The sequence below is a fragment of the Cyprinus carpio genome, chromosome A17, assembly GCF_018340385.1.
Source record: "Cyprinus carpio isolate SPL01 chromosome A17, ASM1834038v1, whole genome shotgun sequence".
NCBI classification, from domain to species: domain Eukaryota; kingdom Metazoa; phylum Chordata; class Actinopteri; order Cypriniformes; family Cyprinidae; genus Cyprinus; species Cyprinus carpio.
The window spans coordinates 14,457,755-14,481,751 of record NC_056588.1 but is presented as its reverse complement, the minus strand read 5'-3'; the positions used below and the strand labels follow the sequence as shown (position 1 = coordinate 14,481,751).

At 34.6% G+C, this 23,997-nt stretch overlaps 2 protein-coding genes across 10 annotated transcripts in view; one reads left to right on the top strand and one right to left on the bottom strand.

Annotated features, from left to right (window-relative positions):
• Positions 1–403: 403 nt before the first annotated feature.
• LOC109108388 (SH3 domain-containing YSC84-like protein 1) lies at positions 404–21,265 on the top strand. Of its 2 annotated transcripts, none has more exons than XM_042774647.1 (10): positions 404–723; positions 5,792–5,902; positions 7,450–7,563; positions 8,248–8,312; positions 9,725–9,837; positions 11,445–11,573; positions 11,694–11,844; positions 13,060–13,132; positions 13,301–13,363; positions 20,294–21,265. In XM_042774647.1, coding segments are annotated over exons 1-10 (1,014 nt in total). In that variant the 5' UTR covers positions 404–722; the 3' UTR covers positions 20,488–21,265. The 2 variants fall into 2 exon arrangements, with proteins under 2 accessions (XP_042630581.1, XP_042630582.1); XM_042774648.1 differs by having other exon boundaries at positions 405–723; positions 13,310–13,363.
• Positions 21,266–23,148: 1,883 nt separating this feature from the next.
• Positions 23,149–23,997, bottom strand: part of LOC109082441 (NHS-like protein 1) — a 49,277-nt gene continuing 48,428 nt past the window's right edge. For all 8 annotated transcript variants that reach the window (XM_042774191.1, XM_042774192.1, XM_042774188.1 and 5 more), the window contains one exon: positions 23,149–23,753. The gene's annotated coding sequence lies outside the window, so the exon portion shown is untranslated. The remainder of the gene's footprint in view (positions 23,754–23,997) is intronic.

The following is a 23,997-nucleotide window of genomic DNA, read 5'->3' as shown; positions in this document are numbered from 1 at the left end:
ATAAATTACCAAAAATAACATTGCTAGCGTTTTTTTTTTTTTTAACAAACATATAAATCTCTTTGTTAAGCTACATAAAAATGTTGTGCCTAATTTATTAAGTTTTTCTAGGAAACTCTTACCTTTGCTTAAAAATAGCTTTTTCTCAGCTGTTTTTATCAGCGGGAAGCTTTTTTTTTTTTTATCAAACATTGATTGCTCCTAATAATACAAATTTATATAAGTATACTGTCTATTTAAAGACCGTAATACTGCACAAAAAAGAGACATACGACTCATCACGACCGCGCATCTATCTGGTTCCACGCGCGCTACCTGTGAGTCCAGAACGTGCCTCTGTGTACACGAGAGCGCGCTAGGGGTCCTAATGTTGTCAAACGTCATTTTCTTTGCTGTGTCTCATTGTTGCCTGAATCAAAAATGCTGACAATAACTTTGATTCCTATATAGCTTAAAATAATGGTCTATAATTGTGACATGCTACTTTGTAAACGGTATTTCTTTGAAAATATTATTTACCAAACGAACTGAAATACTTTTATATTTCGTTTTATATCCTCACGGGTCCTTTAAGACTAAAGTAAACAGGTTTGGCAGGTGTATCGGAAGTGTATACCATCGCTTTGAACCTCTCTTACCTGCACCAGGTGAGACTGCATAAAAGTCAGCTAGAAACTTCGAGAAGTCTCCGGTCCTGGCGAATAAAGAACGTTTTTGATAAAAGTAAGTACTAGAGAAGGGTTTTCATGTTTCCTTGGGATGAATCGGTAACTCAACGTCGGTTCGTTTCTGTCTCTGCTGTGCTGGGCTGAAATATTCACGCGCACCGTGAGGCGACATTTGTATTACGTTTAGACAAGCCCGGAACCTAAAAAAAAAAAAAAGAAAAAAGAAAAGGTTCAAAACATTTCAGAGTATTTATTCACAGTCAGTGTTAATCTATGATATGGGGCTTGACTTACAGGAACACTGAGAGTAAAACAGAAAATCAGTGTTACTTTGTATACGTAGTAGTCTATATTTTGGCATAATTTATGAATACAGCTGGTAGATTATGACACTTGACACATTTCTTAATTATAACACTAAACATAAACTTTGTTTTTTGACTATCTATCTATCTATCTATCTATCTATCTATCTATATAATTATTATTATTTCCAATAGTCAGAGTAGATGACGTAAATACCTGCTGCATTATGACGTGCACTTTATTTCGCGTCACTGCTGCAACACGTGATGACTGTCTGCGGTCTTGACTGTCAAAAGCAATTAATTCAACCCCTGTGGGAAAATAGATGTAATATATCTCCACCTTGGAACAGACAACTTGTTATGATTTGGAGTGTCCCTTCGATTTGTTGAATGTGTTTAAAGCTATAATTATAAACGAATTATCACTAAGCGCTGATTTAAGTTGAACTTTTGTTGGAAACGCTTCAAGGTGTCAATCATACTTATTGCCATTTTTGGACTCTATTTACATATCATTTTCGAACCAGACCATTTGCATTCCTCTTGACCTTTGTTTCTGATTTGAGCCCTTTAATAGAATAACACTGATGTCAGTCATTTATAGAGTTGCAGAAAATGAAAATACGTGTTAACATTTATTGTTATAATTAAGACCTCACCAATTGAATTGTTGACCATTTGACCTTTAAGTTGTTTGTCTGAAGTGTTAAAGCAGCCTCCACTGTAAATGTCAGTGACAAAAGATGTTTGCGCGCTCTCTCTTTCTGGAACGATGCTGCATCTGTAATTGTTGATTATCTCCTCCAACTACAAATTAAGACATAATTGCACTGTACCAGGTATTTGCATTTTACATGCTTCATTTTGCTATGTTAATCAGGTATTGATTAATTTTCTGCGTAAGCAGTAATTATTTGTACAGTAGTAATCACAGAAATCGTATTCTCATTGTTATGTTTAATATGACAGCTGCATTTATTAGTCCACCCCCACTGTATGACAGCTCAGGTTTTACAGGCATGAGGAACCGGGTAGAAAACAATATCATCCTTTATTACCTGGGGACAGTAATAAGCCAGCCCCCAAAAAACCTTTGTCACTAGGTTCCTTGTCAGATCTGGGGGACGATTACTCAGCCAAATTATACAATGCAAAGTTTACAGTATGCATTATTCCTCTAAACCCTTAAGAAAATGTTCATCATTTAAGAGAGAGCTGCATCAACCCTGCATATCCCCATCCAGATGTTCTCAGTTCGCAAAGTTAGGTGCTGTTTTTGCTTTGTGACTGTCTCGGTTTGAATTCAGTTTATAATGGTACAATCTTTTTTTTTCTACCAAAGACACATGTATTAAAGCTGTAGGTTAGAATAGAAAGAGGGGTTTCTACGAGTGGATTCTTATACTAGAAATAAATCAGAAAAGGGCCCAAGGCTCACATTATTAAGTGGCAGCTGACATTAGGGTTGGAAATAGTGCTTCAGTTGCTCTAAAGCAGTGCTGCTCATCAAATGATTTTTGCTTCAGGACTCCAATTTCAAATTGGGCATCATGCGTGGATCGATCACAGTAGCAAACGTGATTATTGTACTAACTAAAGGTACAAAAATCCTTGAAAACAGACATGGATGATTATTTAATGTCATGGCCTGCATAGACCCACCAATATGCAAAGTTATGTTTGGTTTGCAAATGTTCATGTCATTGGCAGCCAGTGATTAAGCACAATGTGTTTGTAGTGGACAAAAACCATGTTTATACTTCTTCAAAATAAAACTGCATTGTACTTGGGTTATATTTTCTTTTATATTACAGTATGTAGTTTTGCTCATGGTTTTTGAGAATGAGTGTATCTCATGCATGTGCTGATTATATGGTAATGGTTATTATAATCTGCTGATTATATGGTTAGTTGCAGGGCTCAGATGATTTTCTGACCTTGGCCCAGTGTGACAGAGTTTTGGTCCAGCTGACAAAACACTTTTGTCCTTTCTGGTGCCCATTTTTGGGCAGTACTACATAAACTGTAGATACATTTTTATGCCTTGAAAAAAATTATTTTTCTTTTTTTTTTCTTTTTTCTGATGGTTGTTGCAAGTTCTACTGATTTGTCACCAATATATTGTTTTCTAGCTAGCTCTAATAGAAGAAGTTTTATTCAAATCCTGCAAATCATAAAAATTACTTTTGATAGACTTGTATGTTCATGAGTTCAGCTAGCTATAATTTCCATCTTGTTGCATATTTTCTTTTTGTAAAGAAAAAAATATTTTAGTAAAAAAAAAAAATACTCAGACAAGACAAAAGTTGTGCTGCTTAATATTTTTGTGGAAACTGTGATACATTTGAGAGATTATACAGTACAATACCTAGAAGGATATCATTAAACAAACTATTGGGTTATGGTTGAGATGATTATTGACTATGGTTTGTTTTGGTTTGTTTGTAGGACACCTGATCCCTTAAAGCACCATTACGTTGTTCAGTGCGTACTAATCCACTTTAAAACCACGTCATGAGATCAGGTTAGACTTATGACTCAGACTGACATTCTTTCGTGAGGTGATTTGGCAGAATAGCTGATAGATGAGATGCTATTTGACATAAGTTGCTTACGTAGAAGTCTTTAGGTATCTCCCAGTTTGAAAGCATGTAAAGTTTTATGTACGTTGACGCCGGTTTGGGAGAGTAATTGTTCTAACGCATTACATCAAGAGCTATATGACAAATGAGAGAAGAATTCACAGCACACAGCTGTTTAATACTAGAAATCACGGGATTGAAAGAGAGTCATAGAGGTGTTACCAGCCAGAGCCAGGCATTTACTGCTACATTGTAAATTTGAATGAGAGATTGAAAATTTGAATGAGAGATTATTATTACCCAACTGGACTTTGTGTAAATTGAGAAAGTTTGATGCAAGTTCTAGGCTGGCCTTCAGGTCTTACAAAGTTCAGTACTCCAATTCACTTTCAAAAATCTTGTGTCCCTTTGTGTGCAGTTCTTTTGAAGCTAGAGCAGTGTTTATATGCTTCTTAAAATAAATAATGGTTTGTAGGCACTTTAAGTGGTACAAAAAAAGAATATGACCTTGGTCCTCTTTTTTACTTTGGAAATAATCTGTAGCAACTGTGAATGAGTTCTTTGTTAGTCATCTGCTTTTTCATGTGATGTCCTGATCTTGGGGTAGTTTTTATGTGAAGGCAAGAATCTGTATTACTTTTGCTCAAGACTTAGGGTTAGGAACTTGAACAAACCATAACTTTATATCAAACTGTGGTGTGTAACTCATCCTGCAGCTTCATGCTAGGGATATGAATGAGCCATATCTATGGAGTTTTGACCCTTTTTGAACCCTAAACTTTTCAAAATTACGGTTCCAAATGGGGTTTTGCAGTGATGCCATGGAAGAACCATTTTTTGGTACCCCAAAGAACTGTTCTTAAAAGAACCTTTTTTTTTGTTTTTGTGAAGAACATTTGAAAAATATTTAAAAACCCTATTTCCAATATAAAGAACTTTTGAATGGAGCATTTGACATCCATAGAATGCTTCATCTTGTATTCATAGATTCCAGTAAAGAACCTCTATTTTTAAAAGTTTAGTGACCCTTATGTAAAAGTAGTGCTGTATGTAGCGGAAGAGGTTTAGGAATATTTCTGAAGTAACCTTAAGTGATTCATTTATAGTTATTAACATTTTTACTATTTCAAGAATGCTAAGTTGCAGCAGCTCTTGTCAGCTGGTTACTTTCTACCTACTTTCTAGCTAAACTCATTACTTATCACTGGTTATTGAGTTGACAAAAGTCAAAGTCACTTCAAAATGTCTTGAGAATTGTTAGCTGGACAGAATTGCCTAATTGGTGGCAGTTCTGGTATTACTGTAATAAAATATTGAAGCAGGTCACAGGAGAATCGTTCTGTTGATGTGGTTGGTTTTGAAAGAATTCTCCAACTGGAAAGACTGCGTTGAAAGTGACACTTTGCAAGCACCTCCCTGAGTAGACCACAGAAAGTATGCACCTGCCAAAATCAACTCTCATCTGTACCAGAAGGGTGCTTAATCATCCCAAAATATCCAGTGATTCATCCTTGAAAAATTAGTTTTGGAGAACTTGATGCATCTGTGTCACAAAATGAGGGTGTGGTGGTATTTAAAAGAAATGTTTTTATACATCGATGAAGTGACATGACACTCAGCTTTTATACAAATCTAATCATTTATTCTAAAATACTTTAAAAATGCCATGCATGCAGTGACCTGAATCCCCTCTCTTTCTATCCCCTCTCTTTCTAACAGGCATATAGGCAAATCTGACTCAGACAGTGACTTGTGGGAGACACATTTTGACCTAAAGTCATTAGCATGAATCCTAACACACTAATCAGTAATCACTGACTGTATGGCTAATATAATTAGTGCAGTTATCAATGAGATGAGAAAAAATAACCAGTTTGGTTATTCTGGCATATGTGTTACTGAATTGTTAACAGTTTGTCATATTAAAATGGAGATACTTTATAACAGAGGAACAGGTCATTGTGGTGGTTTCATATCTAGTTTGTCAACTTGAACAATAAGTGGTTAAATATAGCCTTTAGCCTTTAAATCATTTTGACATTTGAAATGTATTCCAGTTTCAAAGTAACATAGATGCCACAAGAGAATTGTTTTAGCATAGTAGAATTTAAAGCATTCAGGAAGACGCAAATCATCAGACAAATTTGGTCTAATAGTCATTTGATGTTTCAGATTGTTGGAATGTGATGCAGAACAAGTGTAAATTCATTTTTTTCTGACGTTTCTTTTACAGTGAATAACCCTATTCCTGCTAACCTAAAGTCTGAGGCCAAGAAGGCCGCCAAGATCCTCAGAGAGTTCACAGAAATCTCCAACAGAATGGGGCCTGACAAACTTATTCCAGGTAACTGTGGTCTCTACTCTCATAAAGACAGCAGTGGAAAAAACATTTGTCTTTTAGAATTAATTCAATTAATTAATCCTCTTTTGAATCTCTCTAAACGTCAGAAAAAAATGGCAAAAAAAGTGCCATATTTGTACCTTCATTTGTTCATGGAACACCATAAAAGCACTGTGAGAATCATTAAAGAGTCATTTTTGATTTAATTAATTTATGGTGAACGCCAAATGTTAATTTTAGGCAAATTTAATGTGTGAGTTATTACATTAATCAATAAAAAAGCATCAAATTAATTTGATTGCTTCTTCTTACCCATATGAAAATTAAATATTTTTTCTATCATCGGAACAAATTCAAAAAGCAGCAGAATTAATTTAATGCCTTACAAAATCAGTTATTTTCATTTGAGGATTTATTTTTTTAATAAATCTTAATGTGATTATTTGTAGTTAACGTAATGTATTAATCATTTGACAGCCTTTATTATATTGAATGAGTTTCTCAGTACAGTAGGAGTAATATTTTTTCTTATTTACACAATACAGTGGACCCACAAAGTATTTGGACCCTTACAGTAAGTAACACTTAGAAATGTCAATGCATTAAATAAGAACATCAAACCAAGTGGCATCTGCACACAAATGATGGTTGCACTTTATTTTACAGTACGTGTACTTACATGTACATATAGTGTACTTACAGTGTATTTATCTAAGAAAGTTCTGGTAATACAAGGTAACTACATGGGTTAGGGTTAGGGTTAGGGGTAGGTTCAGGGTTAGTACCTAGTTATTACATAGTTATTGTAATTGCTATAATAAGTACATAGTATGTACATGAGGAACAGGACTGTAAAATAAAGTGCTACCCAAATGATTCTAGGCCACAGCCATGTTTACAAAAACTTAACCAGTGGTCTCAAGGTAAAGTAATTTCCCCCAAAGTATCCATCCGTGTAGTTCATCACATTATCTATGGACATGCTCTTCATTTTGAAAATGTATCTGTTGCTTTATAATTTAAACAAACACAATTTGTTGTGCCAAAAAAATAAATGCCACTTTGATACACTGATATCTCTATGCATTGACATTTTCATTCATGTGTCAATATACTTACTGGGGCCACAGTTCCTCTTGCTTTAGGAACGTAGACTAATCCTGATGCAGTAATAGCACCCATGCCAGACATGTAAGTGTTATTATAGTAACTGCTGAAAGTTAGCATTTCTGTTGACTGATGTCATCTGTGTGCATGACTAGCAGTCTTTCTGCAAGTACATTGACATGTATCTGTTCATGCATGTCTTAAGAATGTGACATGAATGCAACTGACTCAGTGACTTCACCATATCTGTACAACCTGTGCAAAAACACAATGAACCAATCAACTCTGCCTACCTGTTTCATCTTGCATTTGCAGATTGATTTATTCTTTTTTAGTTCATATTTCAGCCCTTGTATTTAGATGCAGAACAGTTGTGCCTGCACAAGTCCAAATGTAGAATCTCATATTCATTTACCTCTATCTTTTCCACCATCTGACACCAGCCCATGTCATTGCCAAGGCTCAGGGACTGGCCATCCTGTCAGTCTTCAAAGCGGGATTCATGATCACTGCGAGGGGCGGCAGTGGGATAGTGATCGCAAGACTCGCTGATGGAAGTAAGTGTGTTTTATTGATGTCCTTTTTGATTTATCCTCAGTGTAGAATATATGTATATTTGCTTGGTGAGATCTAAAGAGATTATATACGAGCATGTGATTTATATTCTATATATGTTTAAAAGTTCAATCCTAATTTTTCTTCCTGTCTAAACCAAAACTATTACAGCAAAATAGACCAATTTGAGTAATTAGGGAGGTTTCATTGAATTGGAGTAATTGATGTCTGGCAGCTGCCTTAGCAACATACAAAACTGAATAAACAAAACACTCTTTAAGGTCATTTAGAGCTTCATTGACTGTGTTTGTTAGTGTTTCTTTGTTTTTACTCATTGAATTTTGACATTAAGCAGAGCTAATACAAATTTAGAGGAGTTTTTGAGGCCTTTAGCTTTTTGAGTAGTGTAATCATTATTTTGATATGGGATTAATACCTGTATTTAATTAACATTAATATATGATTTGATTTAAACTTCAGTAATAGTTATAATAATGGACAATGGGCTTATGTTTTGGACATTATATATTTTAATCTTGAAAAGACGTTTCAAGGTTCGCCATTAGCAGGTTGGTATCAGGATTGTCTGTTGTACTTAAAAATCTAAACAAATTCTATAGTAGGACATCCCAAACTGAAGTTTTTATATGTATAGTGTGATGTGATCTCTATTTCCTGTGCTGAAGGATGGTCTGCTCCTTCAGCCATTGGCATTGCTGGACTTGGTGGAGGATTTGAAATTGGCCTGGAGGTAAGATGTTTTTCAGCAGTTATGCAACAGGTTTATTTATGTATCTGATGAACATTCTGGACTACACTATGCTATATGCCTATGGATTATGTACAGTATGCAGACACGTATATCAGGGTATAATTTCTAAATTACTTCACTTGCAATGTCATGGAAAAAAATGTTTTCTTTCTGTCAAGATTGTCGGAGTCATGCATAGACAAGAACATCAAGACATTGAAATATTTGCCCAAGTATATCTTGCATGGTCTTCTGCAAAAGCATGAGAATAATGAATTACTCATCACAGCCTTTTTCTTAAATCAGAAGTCAGCTTTTTTTTCTGGAGCTGTTTGAATTTCAAGTGCTGGCTTCATCATTTTCCAGTGCATCCTCCTATCTCCAGTGAGGTCATTTGTCAGCATCAGGCAGAAGTTGAACTTTTTTTCATGACCTTGGGTTGCAGCTCGGATGAGTCATTTGTGTACCGAGCGCCTGTGCATCTTGACAGTCTTGATTAATTTCTCAAGTAGCCTTCAGGCACAGTGGTTAGCTCTGCACTGTCTGTCTCTCAGTAAGTAGAAACACACCTGATAAGTAGGGAGGGAGTACAGGAAGTATCGATTTTTTTCTTTAGGCATTAAAACCAGAGCATGCCTGAAACCGGTCCAAATCTTTCGACACCAACCAGCTTTTAAAAAGCATAAAAACTATTGCTGAATATAGTGCTACTTTTTAATGTTTTGCTGGTGACAGATAGTTGGCAGGGTGCTTATCAGAGTAATGTATAGCTAGATTGTGCATGAAGGAGAGACTTGACTAATAACTAACTAACTAAAAAAATCTGATTTTGTAAATAGTGAGAGAAAATCATGAAAAGAGTGATAGGCAGTTCTCAGTATCTGGTGACGTGTGAGTGTTTTAGGGCTGGGTGGTATGATGGAACTTCATATATCATGCAGGGGTGGAAATATGCAGTAGAGATTGTTTTATTTTTTGGCACAATTTTAAAAATCCTACAAGCAGAAAACCCTTATTAAATTAACTGAATATAATTATTTCATTTTTATTTATATTTAGGCGAAGGAACATAGTAAGTGATGCCCAACTTGTAATAAGAATAAATAAAAAAACGAATAAAAATATTAAATTATTAATAAATGAATTAAATTCAATTAAATGTAATCAAATTTCTGTAAAATTGAAATGTATATTTATATTATTTAAAAATGTAATTAAATATTACATTTAATTTAATATAAGACTGTCTTTGAAAATTTAATTTAACTTTCTAACTTAGACTTTCTTTGTAATGACAGCCCCTGGTCACTATATATATAAAAAAAACTAATTGAAAAAGTCATTTTTGAGTGAACCGTCCTTTTAAGGTTTCACATAAAACATGACATATGTTCACTTTTTTTCATCTCCAGTCATCAGATTTTGTCATCATTCTGAATCAGAGGAGAGCTGTGGATGCTTTTAGTAAAGGGGGCAATCTTACACTTGGAGGAAACTGCACTGTGGCTGTTGGGCCTCTTGGCAGGTATGCATGTTAATATTACTGTGTCGTACCAAATTCTGTTGCCAGGGGGCAGAAGAGAGGCAATAACCCAGAGTGAAGTTTTGGAAACCTGGGTGCTTTGAGCAAATGTCCACTGTTAAGTATCAGTGTTGTAATATGAAATGACACTTTTATTAGTAAAGTGTTTTCTTTCTTTCTTTCTTTTTTTATTTTTTTTATCTGGATGCATCTGTCACTTGGCTGACTTTTGTTTAAAATCAAAGTTTATGGCTTAAGGGAAAATGGTTTGATTTATGTTCAGCAATTGATATGATTGTTTTTTTTATGTTACTGCGAGTGCTGCCATGGCTATGTGGACATGAATGAGAAAAGGATGGTGCGGTCCTTGAGCTCTTGAGAGCTTCATTATGTTCCATTCATTTGTAAATAGACAGTTGAAGCCCATTTCTTTGGAGAGAGTTTTAAAGTGTTTACATAGATGATGGAGGTCTTTAAGGTATAAATTATCCGTCTCATTTTTTTTAACTGTAGTTTTGGTTTATTTATGAATAGCATAAATGAAAACCTTTTCCTCTTGCTGAAAGCTATATATATAAAATCAACAGAATATAAAAGCCATCTACTTTTTTATCACATTCACAAGGGACTCATTTTCTCTGATGACATGTTTATACAAAAAAAATGTATACAGTTGTCAGCCGCTTCAGCTTTCACCTACAAAACAGTCATTCATAATTTGACAAGCATGAGCCTGTGCGGAAAATACTACTGTCATTATAGATAATGACAGGTGTCCATACTGTTCATTAGGAGCCATTCGAAAGTGCTAGTTTAAATGACAGCTGCATTGTTCTAAGCTAAATCAGTGATTTTACTCTTTATTGATGGATTCTGCTGTGTTTGTGCTTGTGTGGAACGTCCTTATTTATTCTCACTGCTTTAATTGTTGTTTATGGATCTTGCCGGAATAGAGCTGCAAGCAGTATTGTCCTGAATGGTTGCCTGCTGCACTACAGTAGCTTTGAAAGCTAGGACTAAAGATTCCACTTAATGTGGATGTGTTTGATTTGTTGGCTTAGATTAGATCGGGCTTGGATTTGGTTTGGCAGCAATGACTGCAGGGTGTATGTGCTCTTTTGAAATTAGTTATTTTTGGAATAGAACCTTCTTACCACCTACAATAGAACATTTTATATAAATGATCATTATTTTAATAAAATCACCATTTGCATCAAAATCAAGGTCTCTTTTAAGAACATAAATATTAAGTGGACAATGGAACTTGGGCATTTTATAAACATTTTAAAGGGGTTTGTGTGATATTTTTTAAATAAAAAAAAACTTTTACAACTGAAAATAATTTCTTTGGTTCATAAGCTTAGTTTGAAAATTAAGCTACTTTGGCCATTCCTTAGACTTTTTTTTATCATTTATAAATAATTGAAACTATAATAGAAAAAAATGACCCTATTGTATGTATTCCTTTAAATGAGGATTCTCAACAAATACAAGTTGTTATTACACTGAAAATTGTGCATGGTTTAATCTTTATTTATTTCACTATGAGCTTTGACTGTGTAGTGTTTATTCCTTGCATATATACAAGTCTGACTAAGCATCTTTGACAGGAATTTGGAGGCAGATGTGGCGTTTCGCAGTACAGCAGCTGTCTACTCGTACTGCAAATCTCGTGGTCTTTATGCTGGAGTGTCTCTTGTTGGTTCTTACCTCATCGAACGCAAAGAAACCAACCGAAAGTAAGCATGTTGCAGTCTTACAGGTTAAAGAGTTTAAATGTTGCATTAAAGCCCTCGAGCACTGATGTTACCTCACATGCTACAGTTTCAGTATCTAATGTGGGCTTTACTTTTGATTAGGTTTTATGGCCAAGACATTCGTGCTTCATCAATTCTCAATGGAGATGTGGAACCCCCACCTGAAGCATACGATTTGTACACCATTTTGCAGGACTACACAGAGAAATACACCACTGACTGGCAGAACAAACACATGCAAGCCTCAAGCAAGGTCACTGTCTGTGTACTACTGCCCCATGTTGGGAAAACATATTTGAAACCAAAGCTTACTGAGCTACGAGCTATGCTACTCATAATTTTGTAGCACTATACAATAATGTGCCATTAAAGTTAGTAAATGCATTAACTAACATTAATGAACAATGAGCAATACATCTGTTACAGTATTTATTAATCTTAGTTAACATTAGTTAATAAAACAATACAACCGTTCATTGTTAGTTCACCTCACATCCATTAATTAACATTAACACATACAACTTTTGATTTCAGTTATGTATTATTAGTAAATATTGGAATTAACATTAACTAAGATTAATTTATTTGTATTTTGTCAAATAATTTTTTTTATTGTTAGTTTAGCAAATGTAGTTAAGAAATGTTAACAAATAAAACTTTATTGTAAAGTGTTACCTATAATTTACAGTGGTTTAAAAACAGTTCTGCTACTCTTTTGAAAAAAGTGAAAGATACTACATCATTAAATCTATGAAATATATAACTATAAAATAAAATAACTTAAAATACCTGGTGATTTTTAACATTATTACAAAGTTACTATAACCTCATTGTAGTTGATAGGATTTTAATTCACACCAACTACAAACTTTCTTCACAAGTATGAGGTAGTTTGGAATGAAGAAATTAAGAAATTACACACAAATAAAGCATGAGAGGTCTTGGCAAAACATTCAGCATATTAGAAGTTGATTGTGAGTTTCATTTAATGGCTACTATAAATCAGACTACTATAAAACACTGTAGATGACAGTAATATAGGCTTTCCACTGTGGTCTCATGAAATCAGATCAAAACAACTCAAGGGATTTCCTATCATAATAACGAGTATGAAATTCTTTATTTTCTCAGGAGTAAGTCTGTATACGTATAAATGAAGCAAAATGAATAGTTACAGTGTGTATAATGTTTTGAGATCTCAAAGTTCTGTGTGTGTATGGCACAATATGACATTATTAGAAATGCAGTGCATATTCAGCTTATACTTCAATTCAATTAATGTTTAAGGTGCAAACTGAATTAACATACTTATTTAGATTTACAAAAAAAAGAGGTTTAATTGTTCTTTCTTGACTTGAACTAATTGAATTAGTTTTTTCACGGCATCAGTGCCAGTCTCTGTTTATCTCTGTTGGCTGGGTGAGAGATAAGCCTGCTGATGTATTTTCGGGTGTCTTTGTTTTCACAGATGAGTTCAGCACCAGCTAGACCAAGACCTCCCTCACAGAGAGCTGCCTCCTTTTACACACCCAAGACACAGGGTAAGACCCTCAGTGGCCTCTCAAATCCTCACACCATTCATCTTTTAGAGTAGAAATGACTGACTGAACTTGTGTTGTTGTAATATTGGAGGAAAGTTGCTACATCCTTGCCTCTGACATTGAGAGACTTGTTTGTGTTTGTGTTAATAAAAAGTCATATTTTCACAACTTCTGCAGCTGTGAAGCCAGTTCTATATCCAAGCTTAGACAACTGGGATACTGAAAGCTCAGGTGAGTGCAGTATTTTATTTTATTTTATTTTATTTTATTTTATTTTATTTTATTTTATTTTATTTTATTTTATTTTATTTTATTTTATTTTATTTTATTTTATTTTATTTTATTTTATTTTATTTTATTTTATTTTATTATTTTAGGAATATGCAAGTCCTTAAGAAAATATAATTCAAAGGTTTCTGTCAAGAACAAAATGGTTTGTTTATTTCTGTTAACACAAGCCTCCCACACAGCTAATAAAACCATGAGAAATCTTTAAGTATGTTTTTCCCTCCTTAAACGGTATTATGCTTGTTGTTAAAAAAGACACTTCACCCCTGCGACTATGGTAATAAACTAACAGAGGAGGGATTTACTGTATGTTTTGTATCCCACCCTGCGTGTTCAAGCATATTATCAAGCCGAATATCTGAACAAAAGGGTTTATTCCTTCTGACAATGTGGTCATGCATTTTAGTTGACATTGATAAATTATAAAGTGGATTAAAACAGCTAGATTAGCAATGGCTAATTGAATAGCAGAAATGCACAAGAAGAAACCCCCAGCGCTGTGTGAGATCCTTTCATTATTCAGCTCAGCCTTTGGAGGATGATTTGTGTTGTCGTCAATTCAACTCCACTAACAGTCTCATTTATTTTCATTAGGTTCCTAAAGGCCCATGTTTAAAGTTAAAGTTAAAGACTGGCCATTTTCCCATCTTCCTGTACTCCGGAAGGGCCCCGATGCTCTTTGCCATGTCACAAGTCAGCTACGCAGCAAACACATTCTTTCCCACAGTGAGATGTCATTATCATCCCTGAGGGGAGAGATTTTAAAGGCCACTTGCTATGTGTGTGTTTGATTGATTCTGGACTGGTGGATTTTGTCACGTACACACCCAAGCATCAAAAGATTTGGCAGCCTCCCTGTCCTTTAAATAGGAAAATCTTGGAGGAGGCGATGTCTTGGATCTCCACAAGTCCTTAAGGCTATTTTATTGCTAAAAGTACATTTTATTTCCAACTACAACTCAGCAGAAGGGTCATTGTGCCCATCTTTAGTGCACAAGCATAAATGACAGCAATGATTGTTCATGGGAACATTATAATAATAACATTACACACAGACTTTATGTTCAGAGCAGCCAACAACAGCACTCAACACATGAGGATGATTATAGTGGGTTCTGCTCCTAAAGGACAACTGAAACAAATTAAATGCTTTTCTCTAAAATATTAATCGAAAGAACCTTCTCATAACCCTCTGAAAAAAACATCTTAAACCAACCTGAGTTGATTTTTGGTCTTATTTCGCCTTTCTGCCTTGTAATGCTGGTCTGTTGGCTGGTTTCAGAAGAGTTTGGGCACTTTTCAGGCGGTCAGGCTGAGAGATAAATCCATACTTAAAATATTCTCAAGACTGGAATCCATCCAGTTTGAGGATATGAAACTTTTTTGATATTTTGAGCCGATTTTAGAATTTTTCATTTGTCATGCATTTACTAACAAAAAGGTGCATGTTTTGTTGTATTTCAAATGCTTGAACATCTGGAAGTTTGCGATGCTCAGTCTTTTAATGTATGATGCCTAGTTTTTCTCTGTAACCATTTACAAAGTTGGCAAGTGTATGAAGCCTTTTAAAAGTATGTATTCCAGTCTTCTCAACAGGAAAAAGTCATTTGTTTCAGGAATTGAGCTATACTGGTCATGTTGACCAGTATAACTCGATAGAAAAGTTTTTTTGCAGTTGTTTTGTGGAACGTAGCCTTTTATTGTATTTTATTTACAATATTTTGATTGTGATGCTGAATATTCAGATTAATAACTGCGGGCTATAATTTCAGTTTCAGTCCATCGTGGCCATAGCAAACTGGAGGGAAAACTGTTTGAATATACTTGTATGTGTTTGTTATGGTGTCAGTGGTCTTCTTGGGTCCTTCATGGTCAGAAAGAAACCCCACAAGAAAAACAGGAGTGCCTTCAGAAGATTGCATCTGTCTTTTAGAAGTCCATGTTTAGAGGTTGTTTTTGTCAGGTGTCCCTGACTTACGCAACTGCAGTTCATTCTGTGTGAGCGAATGACGCTATAAGAGCGGGCAATCAAGCATGCAAAGGCTAACATAAACTAAAGACACATTCTGTGATCGTAGATAAATGACGTGGGGTTTGTTGTGCCAGGTAAAGTCATTCATGGATGCCAACTTTGCCATTAAAAAAAGCTGGCTGTACATTTGCCTTCTTGTTAATTATTTAAATGAGTGATACTTTATTCACTTGCACATTAATTCAAACAGTAATTCCTTGTCAAAGTGCACACAAGTCGACTTATTGAAAATAGCTAAAATTAGATTGAAAACTAAACTGATATGTGCATTTTAATATCATCTGCCCTTCTCTCACTCAAAACGGCAGACTGAAGCATGCATTATTAGAATGATTAGCTGATATCCCTCATTTCCTGTGTTTACTCTTTAATTAATTTAGATGCTATTATGGTGTATTTATTCGTTATTTTTAACTCCGTTGATTCAGATGTGTAAATGAAGTTAATTGATTGAAATGTGTGCGTGCCTCAGCATGATTCAGACAGTTAGAGACTGCTGTAGACAAGGTTTCATTGTTCGTGTCTCCTCCAGGTGGGAATAGGTTTCCAGTTCCCCTCTGTGATGTTTAATTACCGGATTTTGTCAAATTACATGTTAATATTCTACTAGTTGATAACAGTCATTCTGAATCAACAAATGGCTGGCAACCTAAATTATGTGTCGAGTTTCGACTGTCAACTGCATAATACACCAAACCATCAGCCAACAGCATCTTTTTTGGCCAGAGGTGGATGTGTAAGAGAGCCAGGTGAACTATACAGGGACTAGATATTGTTAGCCAACTACTTGACATGTCTTTCAACAGCCAGTTGTCATTGTCGTTGTCGAAGTATGGCATTGGATGACTTCATTAAAATCAGGACAACAGATGTCTCTCTTTTTATTTTGTTAACTTATATGTTGAAAGTGCATGCATGTCCCTCAGAGACACAGTAGAATAAACATACAAATTACTTACTTTTACGTTGTCCTTGAATTTTAAAGGGATAGTTCAGTGTCTTTCTACAGTCTTTTGATGATGAGTCAAGGAGATACTCATCTGTATTGTTTACAAGCTGAAAAAAAAACTCCTTGGGTGTGTGTTCACATTTGTTATTTTACTGGCAGACATTTCTCTTCCCCCAATTATCATGATATCATTTGTGAAAAATGAGACCTGGAAAACTCTCACTCCTCACTGTTTCATTAACTCACCTTCCCCTGAAGATCATTATAGCTGTAAATAATATTTAGATGGATCCCTGGCCTTAGGAAAAGGTTGTTAGAGAGCCACCCTGATTTCTAAAGACTCTTTTTGTCTCTAAAGGGAAACTGTTTTATGAGGTTTTGATTTGTTAAGTGTAATGGCACGTTGAGCAGCTGTTGTACAGGTTTCTCTGATACTTCCCACTGTTCCTTCGGAATGAAAAGTGAATCCAGGTTGTCAATTGTTAATCAGGTCTTTTGTATTCCACCATAACCAGGTGCCAGCAATTATCTATGGTTGCATAAATTGGATTTGTTCACTGTATACCTGATAGGGCTTAGCTCCAATCCCCTCCAATCTGAGATTTATAGCAGCAGAGAGGAGAAATAGCAGTCATGAGCTGTCACTTTTTCAGGTATTGCGTGTGCAAGTAGAAAACCGCATAGTTCAGATGTGACCACTCTGCCAAAATACACAGCCCTTCCAGATCTGAAGAAACTCTCTGGATTGTATTGCTGTCTTGTGCCTGGCTTGTCATGTCTTGCACTTGTGGTAGCGGGAATGAACATTATGTTGAATGGATGCAGTTATTTTAGGATACAAGTCAAAAGCATTTAGTGTGAAAAACGGCTCGACAGAAGCTTTTGGCAATGCCTGAGGTTTATTTGGAGATTTCAGAGCAGGTGCCAACAGTGTGAAACCACATTCCACTTCTGTCTGATTCCATGCTCCTCTCTTGTATATCTTCACTGATGAAAACCCCTTGCCACCCATTTCCCCCCATTTTACCGGTAAAATAAATCGTATCATTGAGTGAAGCTCGATGCATGTTGAATGTCACTCTGCTTATATTGATATATGAATGAAAGACTGAAACCACATTGGAAATCTGGGATTCAAAATCTGTTTTAAAATATAACGTTGTGTCATATATCTGAGTGAAACTGATTATGGACAAGAAAAATGTAGTCTGGGGACTTTGTGTAGTTCATCGGTTGTTGGATCTGAATGCAAGCTTGCAGTTGATTGTAAAAAAAGGGATGGGGTTTGTTTGGAATTATTGGAGAAGTCCGATATACATAACCGGAAGATTAGGTCTTGACATTTTGAATAAAAATTACGAGTCCTAATTAATTAAACATTCACGGATGAATTCTTTACAATAACATGCATGTAGTAAGGGTGCAGCTTTAAAGCAACCCTATGTACTGTAGTTTTGTGTAATTTTGCGACTTTGGTGCCCCCTGCAGTTAAGTGGGTGGAATTCGTATTAGTATTTACACACAGAAGTATATGTGCATTTGTTGCTGCTGTAGAGCAATCCATGGAATTTCGTAGCAGCCCACCGAATTTATATACAGTACTTCCAGAAAAGGCATGGGGGAGCATGGGAACAGGGTTGCCAAGTCCATGGTTTTACACTGTTGCTGCAGGGTTTTTTTTTTATTTTTAAATCTGTGGGTTCAGGGGCGTAGCCATCAGTACAGAAGTGACGGGGACAGAAATATCAAATGCTTTTTTTTTCTTGTAAGAAATCAAATACACTGCTGGATAATAACCAATCATTTGTATTCTATAATATTTTTTCCTGTATTTTCCTAATGACAATTTTATGATTGGTTTATATACTACAAACACTTTTTTCCATTTTATCACCGATTAAGGCAGAAATATATTTTATATTTTCTATAGGCTAATGTAATCAATGATATGTCAATTAGCACCACATTATTCATATATATTATTTATGTATTACCCAGAGATGACTTGAAAAACAACAATAAACCATATATTTCCTGGCATGTCATAAGTTATTACTTCCATGAGTCTATTTTGGTCTTTCCCTCAGGCTTTGTGTATGAATGAAACAAACACTGCAGGGACAAATTTACGTTTTATTAAAAGTGCCCAGCATATTCTACAGCCATGCACGGGTTAAAACTCCTACCCCTCTTCCTAGTTTTGATGGCTGGTTTTGTTTCACACACCTGGCAACCTTGGCTGCATGGGAAAAAAACAAAAACCATTCGCTTTAGTAGAGTGTACATTAGAATGAATTTGAATTTATTATTTCAAGATAAGAACGTACATATAGTTGCTTTCAAACTCTGCACTATTTGTAGGAAAGGTCACTAATCAGATTGTCACTGGGCGTCTTACACTTTTGTATTTAACCACGCATCAAGAGTAAAGTGTTTTACATTTTGTTTAAACCTATATTGTTTTTCAAAAGACCTCTAAAGGAAGGAATAAAACTGCTTACTGTAAAACTATCAATTCCACGAACAAAGTGCATTTATTCCTGCTCGATGTGTTAAAACACATAGTCAAGAATTTCAGTAATTTAAGGCTTACATTTGTTGTTTGTTAACCTGATAGTAGAAATGATTGAACAGTTGTTTATATCTTAAAGTGTTGATAGACAAATAAAGAAAAGAGTTTTGCCCATGGCTAACAGATTCTATCTGCAGATGTACGGTGCCGTGCACCACCATCTATTAGAGTACAACCTGGAAAGTTTTGTGCTGTTTAAAGTACAACACAATGTAGGTTTGAGAGAGAGCATCAATTAGCTGAGCCAAAGTGGGTTTATCTGCTTTAAGAGTACATGCTGCTCTCTAGTGTTGATAATTTGTTATGACCGTTTTATATAGCATTATAGGCACGTTTTTAATTCACATTTATTCATTGTTAATGTCACTGTAAGTATGTGCAACATTTATACATTTAGACGTAATTATTTATCAAACTATCTTGCAAATAAGGAAAAGCACAAGAAATGCATCATACAGTTTAATTAAATAGCCCTATTCATAATATTGCATATTGTTCCAAAGCAGTGCGGAAATACCATTAAGGATACATGTAAAATAAATCTAATAAATTTCAACAGTAAAGAAGTGCAAAAGCAAATGCACACTTCATGTTAATACTGAAGTTTTTTTTAATTGTTATTTAATTTAATTTAATAATAAATCAATGAATATGTTTTACTAAATATTTTATTGTCTTTAATAATCTGCTATCAGTGTTATTTTAGTGTCCCTGAGATACTATTGTAGTTTTTATTATTATTATTTTGATTTATTTTAATTTTAAAGGTTTAGTAATTTTTTATTGTTTGTGTAATTTTTTTATTGTTTAATTTTATTTCAGTTTTATTTTTTTTTTTTTTAGTACAAGTTAAACTAAAATAGTAAATAGTAATAAAGATAAATTAAAATGAGAAATGTTGCCTTGGCAACTAGCTGAAATAAAATGTATTTTACACATATTTTTTATGGTCTTAATTTTAGTTTTAGTTAACAATATTGGTTACTATTATTATTATTATTATTAATGTGTGTTATTCTGTGTATATATAGATTTGTAGATTTGTAACTAGAATTAAATGCTACAATAACAAATAACCTTTTTAAAGTCTATTTTTTAATTAAGTATTTTTATGCATGTATTTATATATTTTTATTTATATATTTATCAGTTTATGAATGCTTTACTAAATGTTTTATTGTCTTTAATAATGAGGAATTACAGTTTAACCTTTACATTTTCTTTATACTGGTTTGCAGTTAGAATTACACTTTCAAAAATGCTCCAATAAATAAAGTGTTTTTAACCAAACAATGATCTCTCCTCTCTAATGTGTTCTAGATCAAGCATCAGGTGGCACTTTAGTGGTCACAGCCGTGCATCCGTTCACCGGTCAGCAGCCTGGAGATCTGAGCTTTGTTGTAGGAGATCGCATCACTGTTATCACCAAAACCGACTCGCAGTATGACTGGTGGGAAGGAGAACTAAGAGGGCAGGTTGGGATCTTCCCAGCTAATTTTGTGTCCTATAGCTGAAAGTGCTAAAAATGGACAGAAAAATCTCAAATTGGTGACAAATGATGTCTGGCATTGAAGGGTCCTCTTTTGCACAGTTTGAAATGACGTTTATGATGAAGGTGTTTATTTTTAGGAGCACTTGGGGTCAGTGTTCTTCTTAAAGGCTGTATTAAGGGATGACAAGGGGTGTGTTTTCAATGTTTATTGGCATTGGTTAAATATATTCTTCATTTCACTTTGGCCGTTCAGTTATCGGTATGTGGGTTGACTACTAAAGGGTTCCTGTTTTATTAGTTATTAGTCCATTTTTAGTTATGCTATGGTTTAGAAACAAACTGGAATACAATTATGCTTTTTTATGTGTACACAAAAACACAGAATGACACTGTGGTATATTAGGTGAAGTTTCTCCAGGTGTTTGAATTATGATAGCACAATGGTTCGCCATCTGCAAAAACACAGTGGCACATGGGTGCTTGTTGTGCCATTTTTTTTTTCTCTGATAATAACACCGCACAGCTGTTGTGAACAAATGATAAGCTAAATTGTTTAAAACAAGCCTTATTTATAGTTTTATGAACTATTGCCCTTTATTTAACCTCACATCTATCTTGTACTGTTGCTCTGAAAAAAAAGAAGGAAAATTGTTTTTGTTTTTTTAAGGAAGTGTTTGAATGGTTGCTTTCCTTGCTTTCATTTATTGCTGTTTGCACAAATGAATGATTGTTTTCTCACTGGTTTTAAATGAAATATACTGTATATCAGTTCTAATAAAGATTATTTCCTACATTTTTAACATAATTTGTCTGTAGTGCTGGTTTAAGACTTGATTTTTCTTATTGTAATATAAATGAGTAATAAGTTAAAATAAAATAATAATTATTATTATTTTGCATGGCATATGTACAAGCTGTTCAAAACGATGACTGAACCCGCTGTCTATTACATTAAGAATTACACAAAACTTTGCCCCCCAAGTGTTTGTGAAGGTAAAAATGTTACTTTGGAAATCTAAGAGTACAGCAAAAGTTTAGAACATCAATTTGTCAATAAACCTAAAAAATAAAAAAAAAAGCAGAATATATATAAAAAATGTCTGTTTCTCACAGTCTTGTACAGTGTCTGGTAAAGGGATGCCACTAGTCTCTGGAAGAAGCAGGCACAGGGCTGCACCAATCATTGGCCCACTGCTGTAACAGATCAATGCTGGTAGAGGGAGCCTTCCATCAGGGGTCGTCACAGCATTTATAATACAGGCCACTCGGTAACAAAGACTAACCAGGCCGACACACTTCTGTCTGCATAGTGTAAAATATTTTGTTAGTGAGAAAGTGATGCACATTTCATGAACAATAAGGTTTTTGTTGGAAAATAATTTACAATTACAACATCTACAACTTCTATCCCAGCTTTATATGCAGAAAGCTTCACTGTCCTCCTATAGGCAAAAGAAAGTAACTACGCATTTTGAGTTCTGACTGGAATCTCTCTTAGACTATGATCTGTCTTGTGATAAATGGGATTAGATCAAGTATGCTCAGCTTTAGAGAAAACGAAGTGTTGTAATATCATATCAATCACCTTTTCTACCAACTCAGTTTCAGTGATGGTGTAAAAATGTGTGCAACAACTACTTATCTGTACATTCAGATTAAGTGTGGTAACATTTGATCACTTATTGTCTATTACTGTGCTGTTAGCTTACATACTTAGTACTGCAACACTGCACACAATGTTATGTAACTCATGGAAAAAAAAGTGTTTTATAATCTCTACAATGATTCAGCATATTTATTGTCTTCCTGCATGAATGTCTTCCACTGTTGATCAGCAATGCTCATACATTTTAAAATATTTTTTGAAAAGTGAGTTGTGATATAGATACTTTTTGAAATGTTAAAATTAATCCAAATTACATTTAATTTCACACAAACAAATATGCTTTCTAGTCGTCTGACCCTGCACATTTTACGATTGACAGATCAACATGGTTGACTCTAAGGTGTGTTTTGAACTTGGAGACTAGTTATCTAATTATCTGACCAATAATGTGTTTTATCAGGTAAGCCTGTTTGGATATTGTGTTCAGTATTACAGTTGGTAACAGCTCAATCCCATAGAGCACGGAGACACAGTAGGTGTACTGCATACACAGCTTGTCCATCAGTGCCAGGGTCATACACATTAAAACAATAATTTTTAGGTAGGTCCATATATGCAGCAAACTATTTAAAAAAGGTATCATGAATTTGTTCAGATATTGCCAATAGTTACAGAGGAAATAAGTGTTTCTATCTTGAGAAGACATATATATATATATATAAATAAAGTTACATCATTCAGGCAAGCCATTCCTTAAGGTGAAAGGTCACCTCCCTATGTAATTGGCATAATACATATTTACCTGACTGATGATAAATTGTTACATTTGATTTTGTTCGGACTTACTCTGAAATTATTTTCTCAAGTAGATTAAGTGAAGGCATATGTTTCAACAAATCTGCGTCCAGGTAAATACTAGATCTCAGGTTAGATGGAGCATTTTATTATTATTATTTTATTGGAGATAATATTGGAGTACTAGTGAGCATGGTTTGGCATACTTCATAGTACTATAGCCATAACATCTGGTTATATTTGTCACATTTAACAATTCAACAATTTAATACAGTCCTTAAATAAGAACAAAGCAGTTATTTTATTCCATCAAAAACATGTATTCCATTCATCCCTGTACATTGCTTTCTATTATAACCGACTCATTACTGACACCAAGTTGTATCTCAAGCAATTCAATTCTCAATACTGCAATTAGAAAACCATTTTAAAAAAAAGAAAGAAAGAAAGAAAGAACATTTTGTCTAAATCTCCGTTTTCAGTAACATGATAAGGTTACGTGTAGGCTATAATCTTAGACGAAGAACTCTGTCCTTACATCACATTTACATTTACTGAGTGATTTACTAATAAGACTCCGTTCATCAGCGACCGTGACTGACATTAAATGACAAACAATTCCCGCCAAATGCGCTGCAACAAGCCCACGTGAGCTGCGCCTCTGCATCAGCATGCTCCAGGTGAAGGGGGGGCGGAGCGGCACGCAGAATGTTTGGCTTTTCCGATAGATATTAATGGAAGGAAGATGAGTGGCCCTTCTGCTGGCATCCGCCGTCGGATCCCTAAACCGCAGGACTTGGGTTAAAGCTGTCTTCAGTCCTGCCACAGTTTTTGTGTAGGGGAACAACCTTGTGAGAATTTCCATTTATGTTTGCTGGGGGTTTGTCCTAGGGGTTAAATTAGAATTGAAAAATTAGTTAACAAAAACAAATGTATTTTGCCTAAACACTTAAAATATAGCTGCCTAAATAAAGTCTAGTAAGAAATAAAAGCTACAATACTTGATTCGAAAAAGCTAAATGAAAGTAAAAAAAAAAAGTCACACTTTTATTGTTTGCTGTCAAAAATGACCTGTAGACTAAGATAAAATCTGACTTGCAGGCAGATAATCAGTCCCACTTTTCTGATTAA